This window comes from Hippoglossus hippoglossus, chromosome 16, assembly GCF_009819705.1.
Source record: "Hippoglossus hippoglossus isolate fHipHip1 chromosome 16, fHipHip1.pri, whole genome shotgun sequence".
NCBI classification, from domain to species: domain Eukaryota; kingdom Metazoa; phylum Chordata; class Actinopteri; order Pleuronectiformes; family Pleuronectidae; genus Hippoglossus; species Hippoglossus hippoglossus.
The window spans coordinates 21,288,228-21,300,796 of record NC_047166.1 but is presented as its reverse complement, the minus strand read 5'-3'; the positions used below and the strand labels follow the sequence as shown (position 1 = coordinate 21,300,796).

Here is a 12,569-nt window from a genome sequence, read left to right as displayed (position 1 = left end):
AATAATCACGAGGCAAGAGGAAGGGCTCCTTTCTTTGTTGGAAGAGAACGTGTGTGACAGCTTAGCAAGAGTAGGACCAATGATGGGAAATAAACATAAACTTCACAAAACAAGTGTCCAGTTTGCGTTGCAGCATTGGCAGTCAAATTGTGGACACATGGACCTCCACACAGAACTTAACGTCATGAGGACCCTTCCTGACATGAAGTTCAGGACAACATGGACTGGCCTTTCATGTGCACCACCACTTGTCATCTGCCTCCAATCATCTGAATTCACCCTCATATACTGTATTGTCTGCCCTCTGTGCAAGCCACTGTTCCTCTAAGGTGCAACAGGCATGTCAAACCACATCTGTAGACTGGGTAGACTGACTGTGGCATTCTTCTCTCCAGGCAGGAGCTCATCTCATTGGTATGTCAGAGATAGGGATCTATCACAGGGAGAGAGGCACGTCTCTCAGTCAAAGAGCAAATTATCCTGCTCCCAACCCAGATGCAACAATTTAACATGAGTCTGATCATCATGTTGCCAGTGTTCATCTATTCAGGCTCCGTTTCTGTCGCAGCAATCATTGTTTAGCCATGGAAAAAGAACTCAACAGAAACAGAAATCTCCACCTGAAGAGGTATAAAGTTCACTACAAAGACTGACAGGTCAAAAATCATGAATAGTCAGCTGATGTTTTCAAAAACAGACGTCACTGTGAAACACTGACATGTTGGTGATTCATAAACTAGCTCCGATCAATGTTATTTGGGCTCTTTAACCTCCTTCAGGATAGTGAGTTTGGGAACCTCCTAATTTAAAATGATCTTCTAATTCCAGTAATCTCTGTGTGGCTCACATATCTTAAGAACCGTCCACGTAATCGGCTCCACACTTGGCATTTGTATTGTATATGGCCCAGGAAAGTGCAGTGTTGAATTTGGTGAGATTTGGACACGTAATACATCAAATATTAATAAAGCGCTCTGTAGCAGCAGCGGTTGGGATTTAATCAACGGGACATTGTTGATCCTGATAACAGTGCATTCACAACAACAGTCGCATTCATGACAATGGAGACGACAACTGATTCTCCAGCTCAGGGTTGTGCGTACTGAGTCAAGCTTCACTGAACTTTGAGTAAACAGCCGAACAGCTCTTTGTGCCGCAGCAGGTCTTTACTGCAGGTTCTGTGGAGTCCACTGCACTAGTTAAATTAGATTCTTTTAAATCAAGTGTCTCAAAGAAGAGTATCATGAGTACAGGGAGTACGCATGGCATCAACTATCTCAATCAAAGAAGGACTCATGCACTGTTTGCCCAAAAACACAGGATCCTGACACTTTTATTTTGCAACAGTGACCTTGAAATGAGACGTCTGTTCTTTGAGAGTTGACAACGGCCCCTGAAAACTAGACATGAACTGAGGGATGATGCCAGGCTAAGTGCACTGAAGAGTCGATAATAATGATATATTATAAGGAAGATTAATGTAATAAGGACTACTTCCCTATTTTACACAAGTTCTACTCAATCTTTATGTAAAAATACTCTTGGGTACAACTTTTGTTGCATGCAAGTGCTTTCATTCCAAATGCTGTATTTCTTCATGTGCCAATGTTGTTATGAAACAGTTCATGTATGGGTGTCAGCTTTTCCTATAGTCAGTTGAGATTAAATTTAATGGAATGAAAAGCACCATTTGGAACTACCTCAAAACTAATTTGTTGTTTTATACCGATGCTTTTTTTATTTTTATTTTTTTACCAAAAGCAAATATCTTAAGTCTTGACTATCAGTGCAGGAATGAATGGAGTGAAGAAACTGACCCAGCCAGGCTTTAGATTGTTGTTCAGGACGATCCAACGCATGCTGAACCTGACACCCTCTGGCCCAAGATGAGCCCTGTTACTGCTCCAGTACCAATGGAGTTGTTGCTCTATCCAGGGATGGCTAAAAATAAAAGAGCACTAGCAGCTAACACCAAAGCTTATCTGCTGGAGGAGATAAATTGTAGTTTGTTTCTCACGGGTTTGTTTTTGGAAAAGGTGATGTGTGATTGGATGCACAGCCATTTGCAGCAACAGTCGCGCTGACTGGCACGGGGTCATCCGTTGACAGACACATATTCAGACATATCACAAAGACACAGGCTGTCCAGGGTGGAAACCCTCTAAAAATAGATGCTGGTGAATCTATTTATATGAGGCTTATGCATGCAATCAAACATGTATGGAGATACACTCCCCTGTGACACACAAACTCAACAATTCTCTCATAAAACTAGCTCCAAAACTGACATTTGATGGCCAGCTGTCCTGTTGCTTTCCTTCATCATTAAACCCTGGTTTGAAAAAAACTGGGCCAGACATGGTGAGGATGTTTCTGCTGCTTCTGTCTGACACGATGTGAAGTACACCCAGGGGTTCTCTGTCCCTCTCTGCTGCCCTACATACGGTAGCAACCACACTCGCTTTCTCCCATCCAGATAACAGTCACAGTCACCTTGACCAGATACACAGAGAGAGTATTTCTGCTATTCTGGTCCACAAAGATCACTCACTCTCTCAACCCCCTGTAGCTCTGATTAATGAGGACGTTTAAAGAAATCAGTTCACGACTACCTCTTATTTAGATGCATCGTACAGGCTGATATACTCTCTCACTTTGCAAATTCTGACTGCTTATTTTAATGTATTTTATTCATTTTCATTTACCGTTCACCATGTCATATTTAGAATCAAGGGGATACCAGAGCCAAGAGAGGCAGCCCAGTGCCTTCTTTTGTAGATGACCTGCAGTGTCAAGTCACACTGAGATAGACATATCAAAGAAAGAGCTCCTCTGATTGTCAAAATAAAAGCTTTTCATTTAGAGTTCATGAGCTGATCTTCAGAATTCTAGGGCTAGGAAATAAGGCCAAAAATTGTATGAAGATAAATATTTTCCCATCAGGTCAATCATCTTTTTTTTTCACTAAATCCTGATGAGTCCTTTAATTTTGAATATCTTCATAGCCATAACAACACTATATCATTCTAATTTGTACATTAAATCTAACCAAAATGAATAAAGCAATATTAAATGTGTGACAGCTTGACTTAAATTTTTTTTTATACATATTGCATATATTTTAACATTACATTTGATTTATGCACTTAACTCCTAATACATCTTGATAGGTCCTCCACAAATATAATGATACTGTTTCCTCTCATATATATATATATATATATATATATATATATATATATATATATATATATATATATATATATATATATATATATATATTTAGTTTGGCCAATATAATGGAGGCTGCATTTTTTTGTCTGAATACGAATATGAATACTTCATTTTCTATCTGTGCAATTCAGTCTTATGGGCAATCTAGTCACACTGTATATTCTGTTCACATTGTAGATTCAGTTCACACTATATATTCTGTTCACACTGTACACATTCGGTTTACATTGTATGTATTCTAATGTGTTCACAATATAGATTCTGATCACACTATCTGTTCAGGTCACATGACACATTCTGTTTACATTGTATGAACTGTTTGCACTGAATATATTGTTTGCATTGTATGTTGTTGTTTACATTGTATATGCTCTATTCACATTTTATATACATTTTATGTATACACTGTGCGTATTGTTTACATGTTGCGTTTGCTTTATATAATGTTTGTATTTTTATTGTCCTCTTTGCTTCTGTAACATGGCAAATTTAAACATGGTGGACTAATAAATTATTATCTTATCTCATCTCATCTTATATTTTCTCATCCTATCTTATCTTAACACATTTGAATGTTGGTGCTTTGAATGTTGTTTTATTTTCTCTACTCCCACACAACATCCGGTCCTGACTCGCCGCTCTCCACAGTCTTGGTGTAAACACTCACTACAAGTGTCTGCGCGTTTCTCAGCTTCGCTCCGTCAACTTTACTTTAGATAAACTCCTCAGCGCGCGGCGACGCACCGCGGCAGGTGGTGTGGTGGACTTTCCTCCGACATGGAGCCTCCGGACTTCGAAGCCATGAACTTCACGGTGCAGCAGGTGCCGTCGCTCTACCCGCTGTGTGAGGCGTGGAGGGACGGCGCGGAGGGCTCCGTCTTCCACCTGGCGCACATCCTCCTCTTCCTCGGCTTCATGGGCGGCAGCGGCTTCTACGGGCTCCTCTACCTCTTCACCTTCCTCACGCTGGGCTTCTTCTGCGCCTCTCTCTGGGCTTGGTCGGACTCGTGCACCACCGACTCGTTCCTCTGGACCTTCGCGCTGTTCGCCGTCAGCCTGGCGCAGGCGGTGCACGTCGCCTACCGGCTGCGGGGCGTCTCCTTCGAGCGGGACCTCCAGGAGCTGTACCAGTGCATGTTCCAGAAGCTGGGGGTGTCGCTCACACAGTTCGGGAAGATCGTGGCCTGCAGTGAAGGAGACATCCACACCTTAGAGCCCAGCCACTGCTTCGCCATCGAGGGGAAAACCGCCATCGACAAGCTGTCGGTGCTGCTGTCTGGCAGGTGACTGCACGTGTCTCACACCGAAGTGCTCCACTCGAGTTTATACATCCAACACACATTAAATAAAGACAGCGCGACTTTTTTCTTTTTGCCAGAGTCACTTAAACACTAAAAACTGAAAACACTGACGTCATGAAGCCTAATTTGTAACATGCATCAAGTAGGAGCTGCGACATGTTTGAGGTAATTACTGCTGACATGTTTAATTGTCCCAATAAACACATGATGTGATGCACTGTGATTCGTTTACTGCACTGGACATGCAAAAGAATGAAAAAGTGTCACATTGCAACATAATTATACCTCCATTATAGCAGTGGTGCATCTTGGATTTTTATAGATCAGGGGCCATAAAGAGGGGGAAGTTATATGTCCAACATCCATGCATAGCTCTGTAGCTTTGAGCAAAACCACACATCATTGAATATACGTTGAAAAGTGTTCCTTGTTCAATCGTATTGTCTTCGTTAAAAAAATGTAGGAAATATAAACAATTATTTAAATATTGTCACATTTGTTGTTGTACTGTTTGTAGTGACTATTTTTTTAGACTAATGATAGGACAGGGGCACTTCAGGGGCCAATCTGATTTCAGCTAGGGCCAGTGCCCCCCTGGATACGCCCCTGCATTATAGTATAATTACATTATAATTATAAATACTCATAGCTCATTAGATGTTATACCTTTAGTGTGCCCACTTCTGACATCACCACATTAAGCACCAGCATTGATAGGAGTGAAGATATGTCTTGCTATAATTTATTACTCTCCCTTCATATTTCTAATACGATTCGGGAGCTGTGAAGTGGGGCCAAGGCTTCCGTGTCATCATGCTCTGTGTTCAGGGCGTGTTGATGACTGCTGATGATTTTGATTTTGATGTGCAGCAATGCATGTTGTGAATGAATCCAGCCTCATCAGAGTTGTTCAAATTTCCAACAGCTAACGTCTCGTGGAATAAGAAGCAGAGAAAACAACTGGCATTAGACATAAAGTGTGTGTTTCCATGAGAGAAGTGGAGATTTGTCAGCATTCAACACAGGGGACACAATTAAATGATGGACAAGGTGGAATGTACTGTCTTCATATATACGATGTTCAGTTTGCAGGGGAAATAGCCCGTTTGTTCAGTGCTGTTTTAAACAATAAACACAAAGAATAAAAATGACATTGATCAAATATAAGTACGACAGTGTATCAGGCTCATTGTGGGTAAAAAAAAGTATAACGGAGGATATATAATAATTTGACGAAAGACTCAGAATTGTAAATTTATAAGAAAACAACTTGGATATTCTCTGAGATCATACATTAGTGATGATGTACAGTCAGCTGGCAGGAGAATGAGGTGCAGAGCAGATTGATGAGATGAGCTGCTCATGGAGAGGTGTGTTCTGTTCTGTGGTGAGTGTGCAGGCAGACAGTCGAGAAGACAAACGAGGTGATCCTGAAGCTAAAATAAAGGTGTGACCAGTTATATCCTTGCATCTGTCCATTGTGTCTGATGCAAAAAAAACGATTAAATTTGTAACTTTATTTTCAGAGGAGACCTGACTTTCTCTCGGTTTCTCGTAAAATGTATCATTTTAATCTAAAATAATATCTTCTGGTTTATACAATTTCAATGTCAGACATTGGTTTTTTTTCTTGGAACTTAACCTCCGCCCCCAGGCCCTGTAAATTATCATTTTTTCTACTCGCAATCATCCTAATAACTGGTGGCCCTGAAGTGGATATCACAAACACAACAGCAAATTGCAAAACACAACAACAAATTACAAAACACAACACAAAATGCAACAGAAAATTGCTAAACTACAGCAAATCACAAAGCACAACAACAAATTACAAAACACAACACAAATCACAAAATATAACGGCAAATTACAAAACACAAATCACAAAATATAACGGCAAATTACAAAACACAACACAAAATACAACAGCAAATCGCAAAACACAACAGCAAATAAGAAGAAACAACGGCATTACTTCTAGCAAAAGGTAGATGGTACCTGCTATAGACAAGGCTTGTCGCTGATTGGACGGATGCACTGTCCATGTGTTTTGTGATTTATTTTTTGTGGTTTCTATTTGCGATCGTGTTTTCTTATTTGCTGTTTTGTTTTGTGTTTTGCACTTCAGGGCCATTTAAAGTGGTAAAACCTTAAGGAGGATTGTGTTGCTGCAGGCGTCTGATGATGGATGTGTTAAAGGTTATACCGAACTCAAATGCTAATCATACTGCATGCATCAGATTTATGCTGTAAAAGAGAAAGATCCTCTAGCCTGTTGCACTTTGAGCCACACTGTAAGTCACAGCAGCTGTATTTCCAGTTGTTCAGCAGGACCTCAGCTGTAAGACAGTATCACTGGTCATGCTTTTATCAGCGCTGTCTTGTATTCTGTGTGATTTAGTGTTGACGTGTCCTTCATGTAGCAGTGTTTCCCTCTGGAAATTTAAAATCAACTCTCCCTCCGTCCTCCAGAGTCCGTGTGACAGTGAATGGAGAGTTTCTGCATTACATCTACCCGTTTCAGTTCCTGGATTCTCCTGAGTGGGACTCTCTCAGACCAGCAGAGGAGGGGATCTTCCAGGTTCAGTTCAACTCATGCATTTGCAAAAACACATTTCAGGCAATTCACCAAACCCTGTGTCAGTAGCTTCTACAAGCCTGTAACCCCATTTTTTAAAATTCCACAAATCTCCGTGTCCTCAACAAACTGCATCTTATTTCTTTGGGTCATAGACCTTTTGTCGCTCTTTTTTACAGAAGCAGTTTTGACTTATCATGGCATGAAAAGCATTTGTGTAATTTACACGCTGACCAATATATTGGTTTGCTGTTTTCATTAGTTAATATCGGACTATCACAATTATCTGTGTATATGATGTTTGATATGTGCTGATATGAAAACTTAAACCTAATACAGAAAAGGTTGTTTGGGGAAAATTAGAAACTGTAAATGTAATAAACAGAACAGCCTATCTTCACTAAACAAATGGACCAACTATATATATATATATATATATATATATATATATATATATATATATATATATATATATATATATATATATATATACACATACATACATACAGTATATAAAAATAACATCAGCCAATATATATCGATAGAGGAAATATTTCCCAAAATCTGTATTGGATTTGGCTGCAAAAATCCGACTGTAAGTAATAACAAGCAAGTTTGTGTAGTGTGTATTATTGGGTCACTGGAATGGACTGAATGGCTGTGACACCACAATACAATGTTGTGAAAACCTAACCTTAACCCTATTGTTGGACTGGGTGACATGATTCTTTATTACCATAAACACACACACACACACACGTTTGTACAGCTGTCTTAGTGAGAACATTCATTGACATAATGCATTCCCTAGCCCCTTACCCTAACCCTAACCATCCAAACTAAATTCCTAACCCTTAACCTTACCTAAACCTAATTCTAACCCTAACCCAAAACCAAGTCTTAACCCCCAAACAGTCCATTAAAGGGGGGTCACAAAGTGAGGACCGGCCAAAATGTCCTCACTTTCCAAAAATATGCTCAATCTGGTCCTCACAAAGCTGTACAAACACACACGTGCTGGAGAAGTATTAAAAGGCATTTCATGTACTCCATAGAAATAACAGAGGGTGCAGGTTTAATATACAGTTGTTTAGCGATGGCAGCAGAATAATACTTTATCAGTAACATTAACGGCAGACGTTTCACTATTCAATTAGCATTTTAGCTTGTTTCCCAAACATACAACTAATAACGGGCAAATGGTAGGGAAGTGATTTTGACTGAAAGAATAAATCCAGGTTCATCTGTAAGAGGATGAGGCAGTGCTCACAAAAAACAGGGGGGTTGCCTCTCAGGCAGGCTTCCTGTTGTTTGGCCAATCAGAAAGAGTTAAGCGTTAAAGGGATAGTTAACCCACAAATGAAATTTCACTCATTATCTCACCACTCTGACATGGAGGGGTGGGTGAAGTGTTTTTCTGTTGTTTTATTACGTCTAAAGTCTTGGTCACCAGTTACTTCCATTGTTTACTTCTGAGACTCCAGAAGTGTTTTGTGGACTCAAACACTTCACCCACCCCTCTATCGGCATAGTGATGAGTAGATAATGAGTAAAGTTTCACTTTTGGGTGAACTATCCCTTTAAAAAGGTCTAATTTGATATTGCACATTTCAGTCAGACAATCGAGGGGGTACATAACAGGATGCTTATACACAAATTAAGTCTTTTAAAGAAAACTCTCTGAATTATACAAAGCTCAATAATGGAGTCTCACACTAAAAATATATAAAGCTGGAAATGAACATAATAGGTCTCCTCAAACTGTCCATGCTCCCTGTGAATTGTGACATGTTTAATCCGGATTTCATCAAATCATATGTGATCCAGACATTTATATCAGCAATAGACCAAAAATAAAACAGTAGTTTATTATAACTTGGATCTTAGCTTGAATACCAGTTTACTTCCTTACAGCCTTGTCTCTCTGTTGAATGTTTTGCTCCCCACAGGTGACCCTGCGTGCCGATAACCCCTGCCGCTACGTGGCGTGGAGGAGGAAGAAACTCTACCTGCTTTTTGCTAAGCATCGCTACATCGCCAAGATCTTCGCCCTCGTTGTGCGCAATGACATTGCAGAGAAGCTGTTCTCCCTTAATGATAAGGCTTTCAGCGAGTCCGGCCGCCGCTATGACCTCCGCTTACCAAGTTACTGTCACATGCCAGGGACAGAATTAGAAGGGGCAGATGTCCTGCAAGTGCCGGTGCAGGGTGGGAGCACGGCCTGAACACACACACACACTTGCACACACAAACACACTCTGCTCTAGGCCTAAAACACTTGGAAGTGACTCACTGTGTGTAGGGATGTAATGTAAATATAGTGTTATTTAAGAAGGCCAAAGTGTGACTGTACCATTTAGGGAAAGTAGGTCTCAATTGCAGTTGTATCATATCTGCCTACGTTTTTAGATCTCAATATGCAGTAGTAGGTAGGTTGAGCTGGCAGACATGTCACCAGTCATGTGTCCAGGGAATGCTATAGATTTATTTGAAAAGGGTCACATGACTGACAGCCCAATAAATCAATAGGCTACATTATAGCTGCCTTGTTAACAAGTCCTTATATCGTCCCACCCATGGGACACTTTGGTCTAGGTTGTCCTACGTTCAGTGTGTTTTGAACTACACTCAAGCTTCACATGACCTAGATATGTGGTACATTGAAAGCTCGAAAACACTACACCAAATCTGCCAAAACATCAAAGTTTGCACTTGTGTAACTTTCCTTTTTCATTCGGACTTACTTGTTTGTAATGCTGCTAATGCTAATGCTAATAACTGTTTTATCTCATAGACAAATGGTCAAATGGTCTGTATTTATATAGAGCTTTTCTAGTATTGATGACCACTCACTAGACTCTATATAAAAATGGACGACTTGTCTCCATTTCCTCCCACTACCCAGAAATGATGCCATAATGTAAATACAATATGAATGGTGCCATTTTACGCCAAAGACATCATTTGAAGCCAGAGTCTGAAAATTCTCTATCCGGGGATAGAGCCATACCATTGAGCTCCCACTGTCGATAATGATGTTTGACCCTGTTTTTTATTTTGTATCAAAAAACTATTTTAAACCCTACTTATTAGAAACATAAACAATTAGACAAACATCATTGTGATAACAGCTACCTAAAATGGCAGAAAACATCTTTGAGAAACATTAACTTGACCCGGATTTTGACTTTTTAGTTTGGTCCCATCCACTAACATTCGGGAGGCAATATTTATGGTCTATATTGCAGCCAGCTACCAGAGGGCGATCAAGACAGCTTTGCTTCACTTTTTGCTTCGCTTCGCAATCTGTCAGAACCTAGATAGTAGCAGGCGGCACTTCTTCACAGAAGCAGTTTAAAGTGATTAACCGTTGAAGATTTTGTGAAAATTGTGTTTGTGTGTATGGTAATAGTTGTAGACAAATGACACTAAAGATTGTGCTGTTCAACTAAGGTGAAATGAACCTAAAGGTGAATTCATGTTATTTATTTTATTTAGTCATTTATAATTACGTTATACATGTATAAAGTGACATTAATAGGAGGCTGTAGATGTCTTAACTGAATAAGATTGTGATGTGCAATATTGACAGATTTGATCAGTTACTATTGTTGTAAGATTGTGCAAATGTAAAATGTAAATAGGCTAATTGTGTCTATATTTCACTTTAAAAAATAAATGTAACTTTATTTTAATGTGTAAATTCAATCGATTTTTCTAGTAAACACATACACACAATGCAAACAATATAAAATAGACTGGCTACAATACGATGTATTAAATTGAAATTTACAGTAGTTTTCAGTGTTATTAATTTCTTGTTTTCGTATGCTTTTAACTACATCTCAGTCTAAATAGTATTCATCATCAGTGAGTGTGTGAGATATTGATGAATCATTATGATAATATCGGTGTGATTGTGCCACATTAGAATATTGTGGAGGTGAGGGGGCTGGGAGAGCACCCTCGTGCTTAAAAGGCAGCGTCTACGCTGCCTCAAGGAGGAACTCAAAAGGAACTCAGAGACTGAGACACTGGAGAGACGGAGACACTGGAGAGACGCCCGGACTGAGCTGCAAAGCCAGTCTGATTTAAGTTTATGTTTGGTCATTTAATAAAAAATGCTTAGAAACTACAAACTTAAAGCAGACTGGCTTTGCAGCTCAGTCCGGGCGTCTCTCCAGTGTCTCAGTCTCTCCAGTGTCTCAGTCTCTCCAGTGTCTGAGACTCTGAGTTCCTTTTGAGTTCCTCCTTGAGGCAGCGTAGACGCTGCCTTTTAAGCACGAGGACCAATCAGCTAACAGCTCTCACCTGTGCTGATTGATCCTCTATGAGCAGGTGAGGGTGCTCTCCCAGCCCCCTCACCTCCACAAATATGTTTCCCCAAAACAATCCCTTCATTTGTAAGAACGAGCTCCACTTTGCTGAAGATCTTCCTCAACCTCATTATTCATTTAATTCCATGTACAATGTTTTAAAAAAACGTCAGTTGGCATTCATACACGCCTGCTATCGTTAGCAATCATTCTTTGAGAAAAACTGACACTAAGGGATAATTTGGAACACATCTGAATGTACCTCCTCCAGTTTAGTTGAATGTGTCCTGCTCATGACTTCATCACCACAAACGAACAGAAGTCACACTGGCTTGTCGTTTACTTCCACAAAAAGAATAATCTTTTGTCTGTTTCTCTTGAAAATATGATTTATTTATCTATATTTGTTTGTTTTGCCAGTGGCTTGCTTATAAAGCAGAGACAGTGGCCCTATTGGAAATTTTCTCCACTGACACTGAGCTGGCCAAATCACTTCTCTTACAAGTCAAGTCAAGGTTGTTGAGTTCCCAGTGGAGGAGTGAGGCAGAGAGGAACTTGTTTATACATTCTCTACCCGTATATTTGACTATCATTAAATAACTTGAAATGATACTTTCACTTCTAAGAGATTTTTCTTTAATAATTGTATTTCTGCTTGAGTAGGAAGATTGTGTGTTACTTTACTGGTCCACTATCACTGCTATTCTTGTCCATGGCATTCACTACTCTGCTGTGTAGTTGTTTTGGGAAAGTGAACAGTAGGTGCTCATATTTAAGTGGACTGCATGGTTGGTTTACTTATGCTTGCTCCATTTTATCTTATTTTCTTTCTATTAATTGTTGTCAGGAGAATTTCATGTTTTGCTAAACAGCTTTTTCGTCTTCAAGAATTGTCTTTTGGGCCAAATTAAACTGTACATACAGCCCAGAGGCCTGGCGTGGTCTGCCCCTGCTTCCATGAAGAAACTGAATCAATGCTTTTATGTGATTGGTCTTTAAGAGGTAGAAATTCAATTCTAAGACTAAAGTCAAAATTGTAAATGTTTTTATTTTTCTTAAAAATAAATAACTCTGACCTAATCCTCTTCTGGAATAACTGGATGTCCTAACAATGTATAACTTTTTTAAATACCTGACAAT

General features: G+C 39.6%; 1 protein-coding gene across 1 annotated transcript; it reads left to right on the top strand.

Moving 5' to 3' along the window:
- The first annotated feature begins 3,608 nt into the window (after positions 1-3,608).
- popdc3 (popeye domain containing 3) lies at positions 3,609-10,824 on the top strand. The gene is made up of 3 exons (XM_034612366.1): positions 3,609-4,517; positions 7,008-7,116; positions 9,063-10,824. Exons 1-3 carry the CDS (start codon positions 4,012-4,014, stop codon positions 9,336-9,338), a joined length of 891 nt encoding a protein of 296 aa, XP_034468257.1. The 5' UTR covers positions 3,609-4,011; the 3' UTR covers positions 9,339-10,824.
- Positions 10,825-12,569: the final 1,745 nt, after the last annotated feature.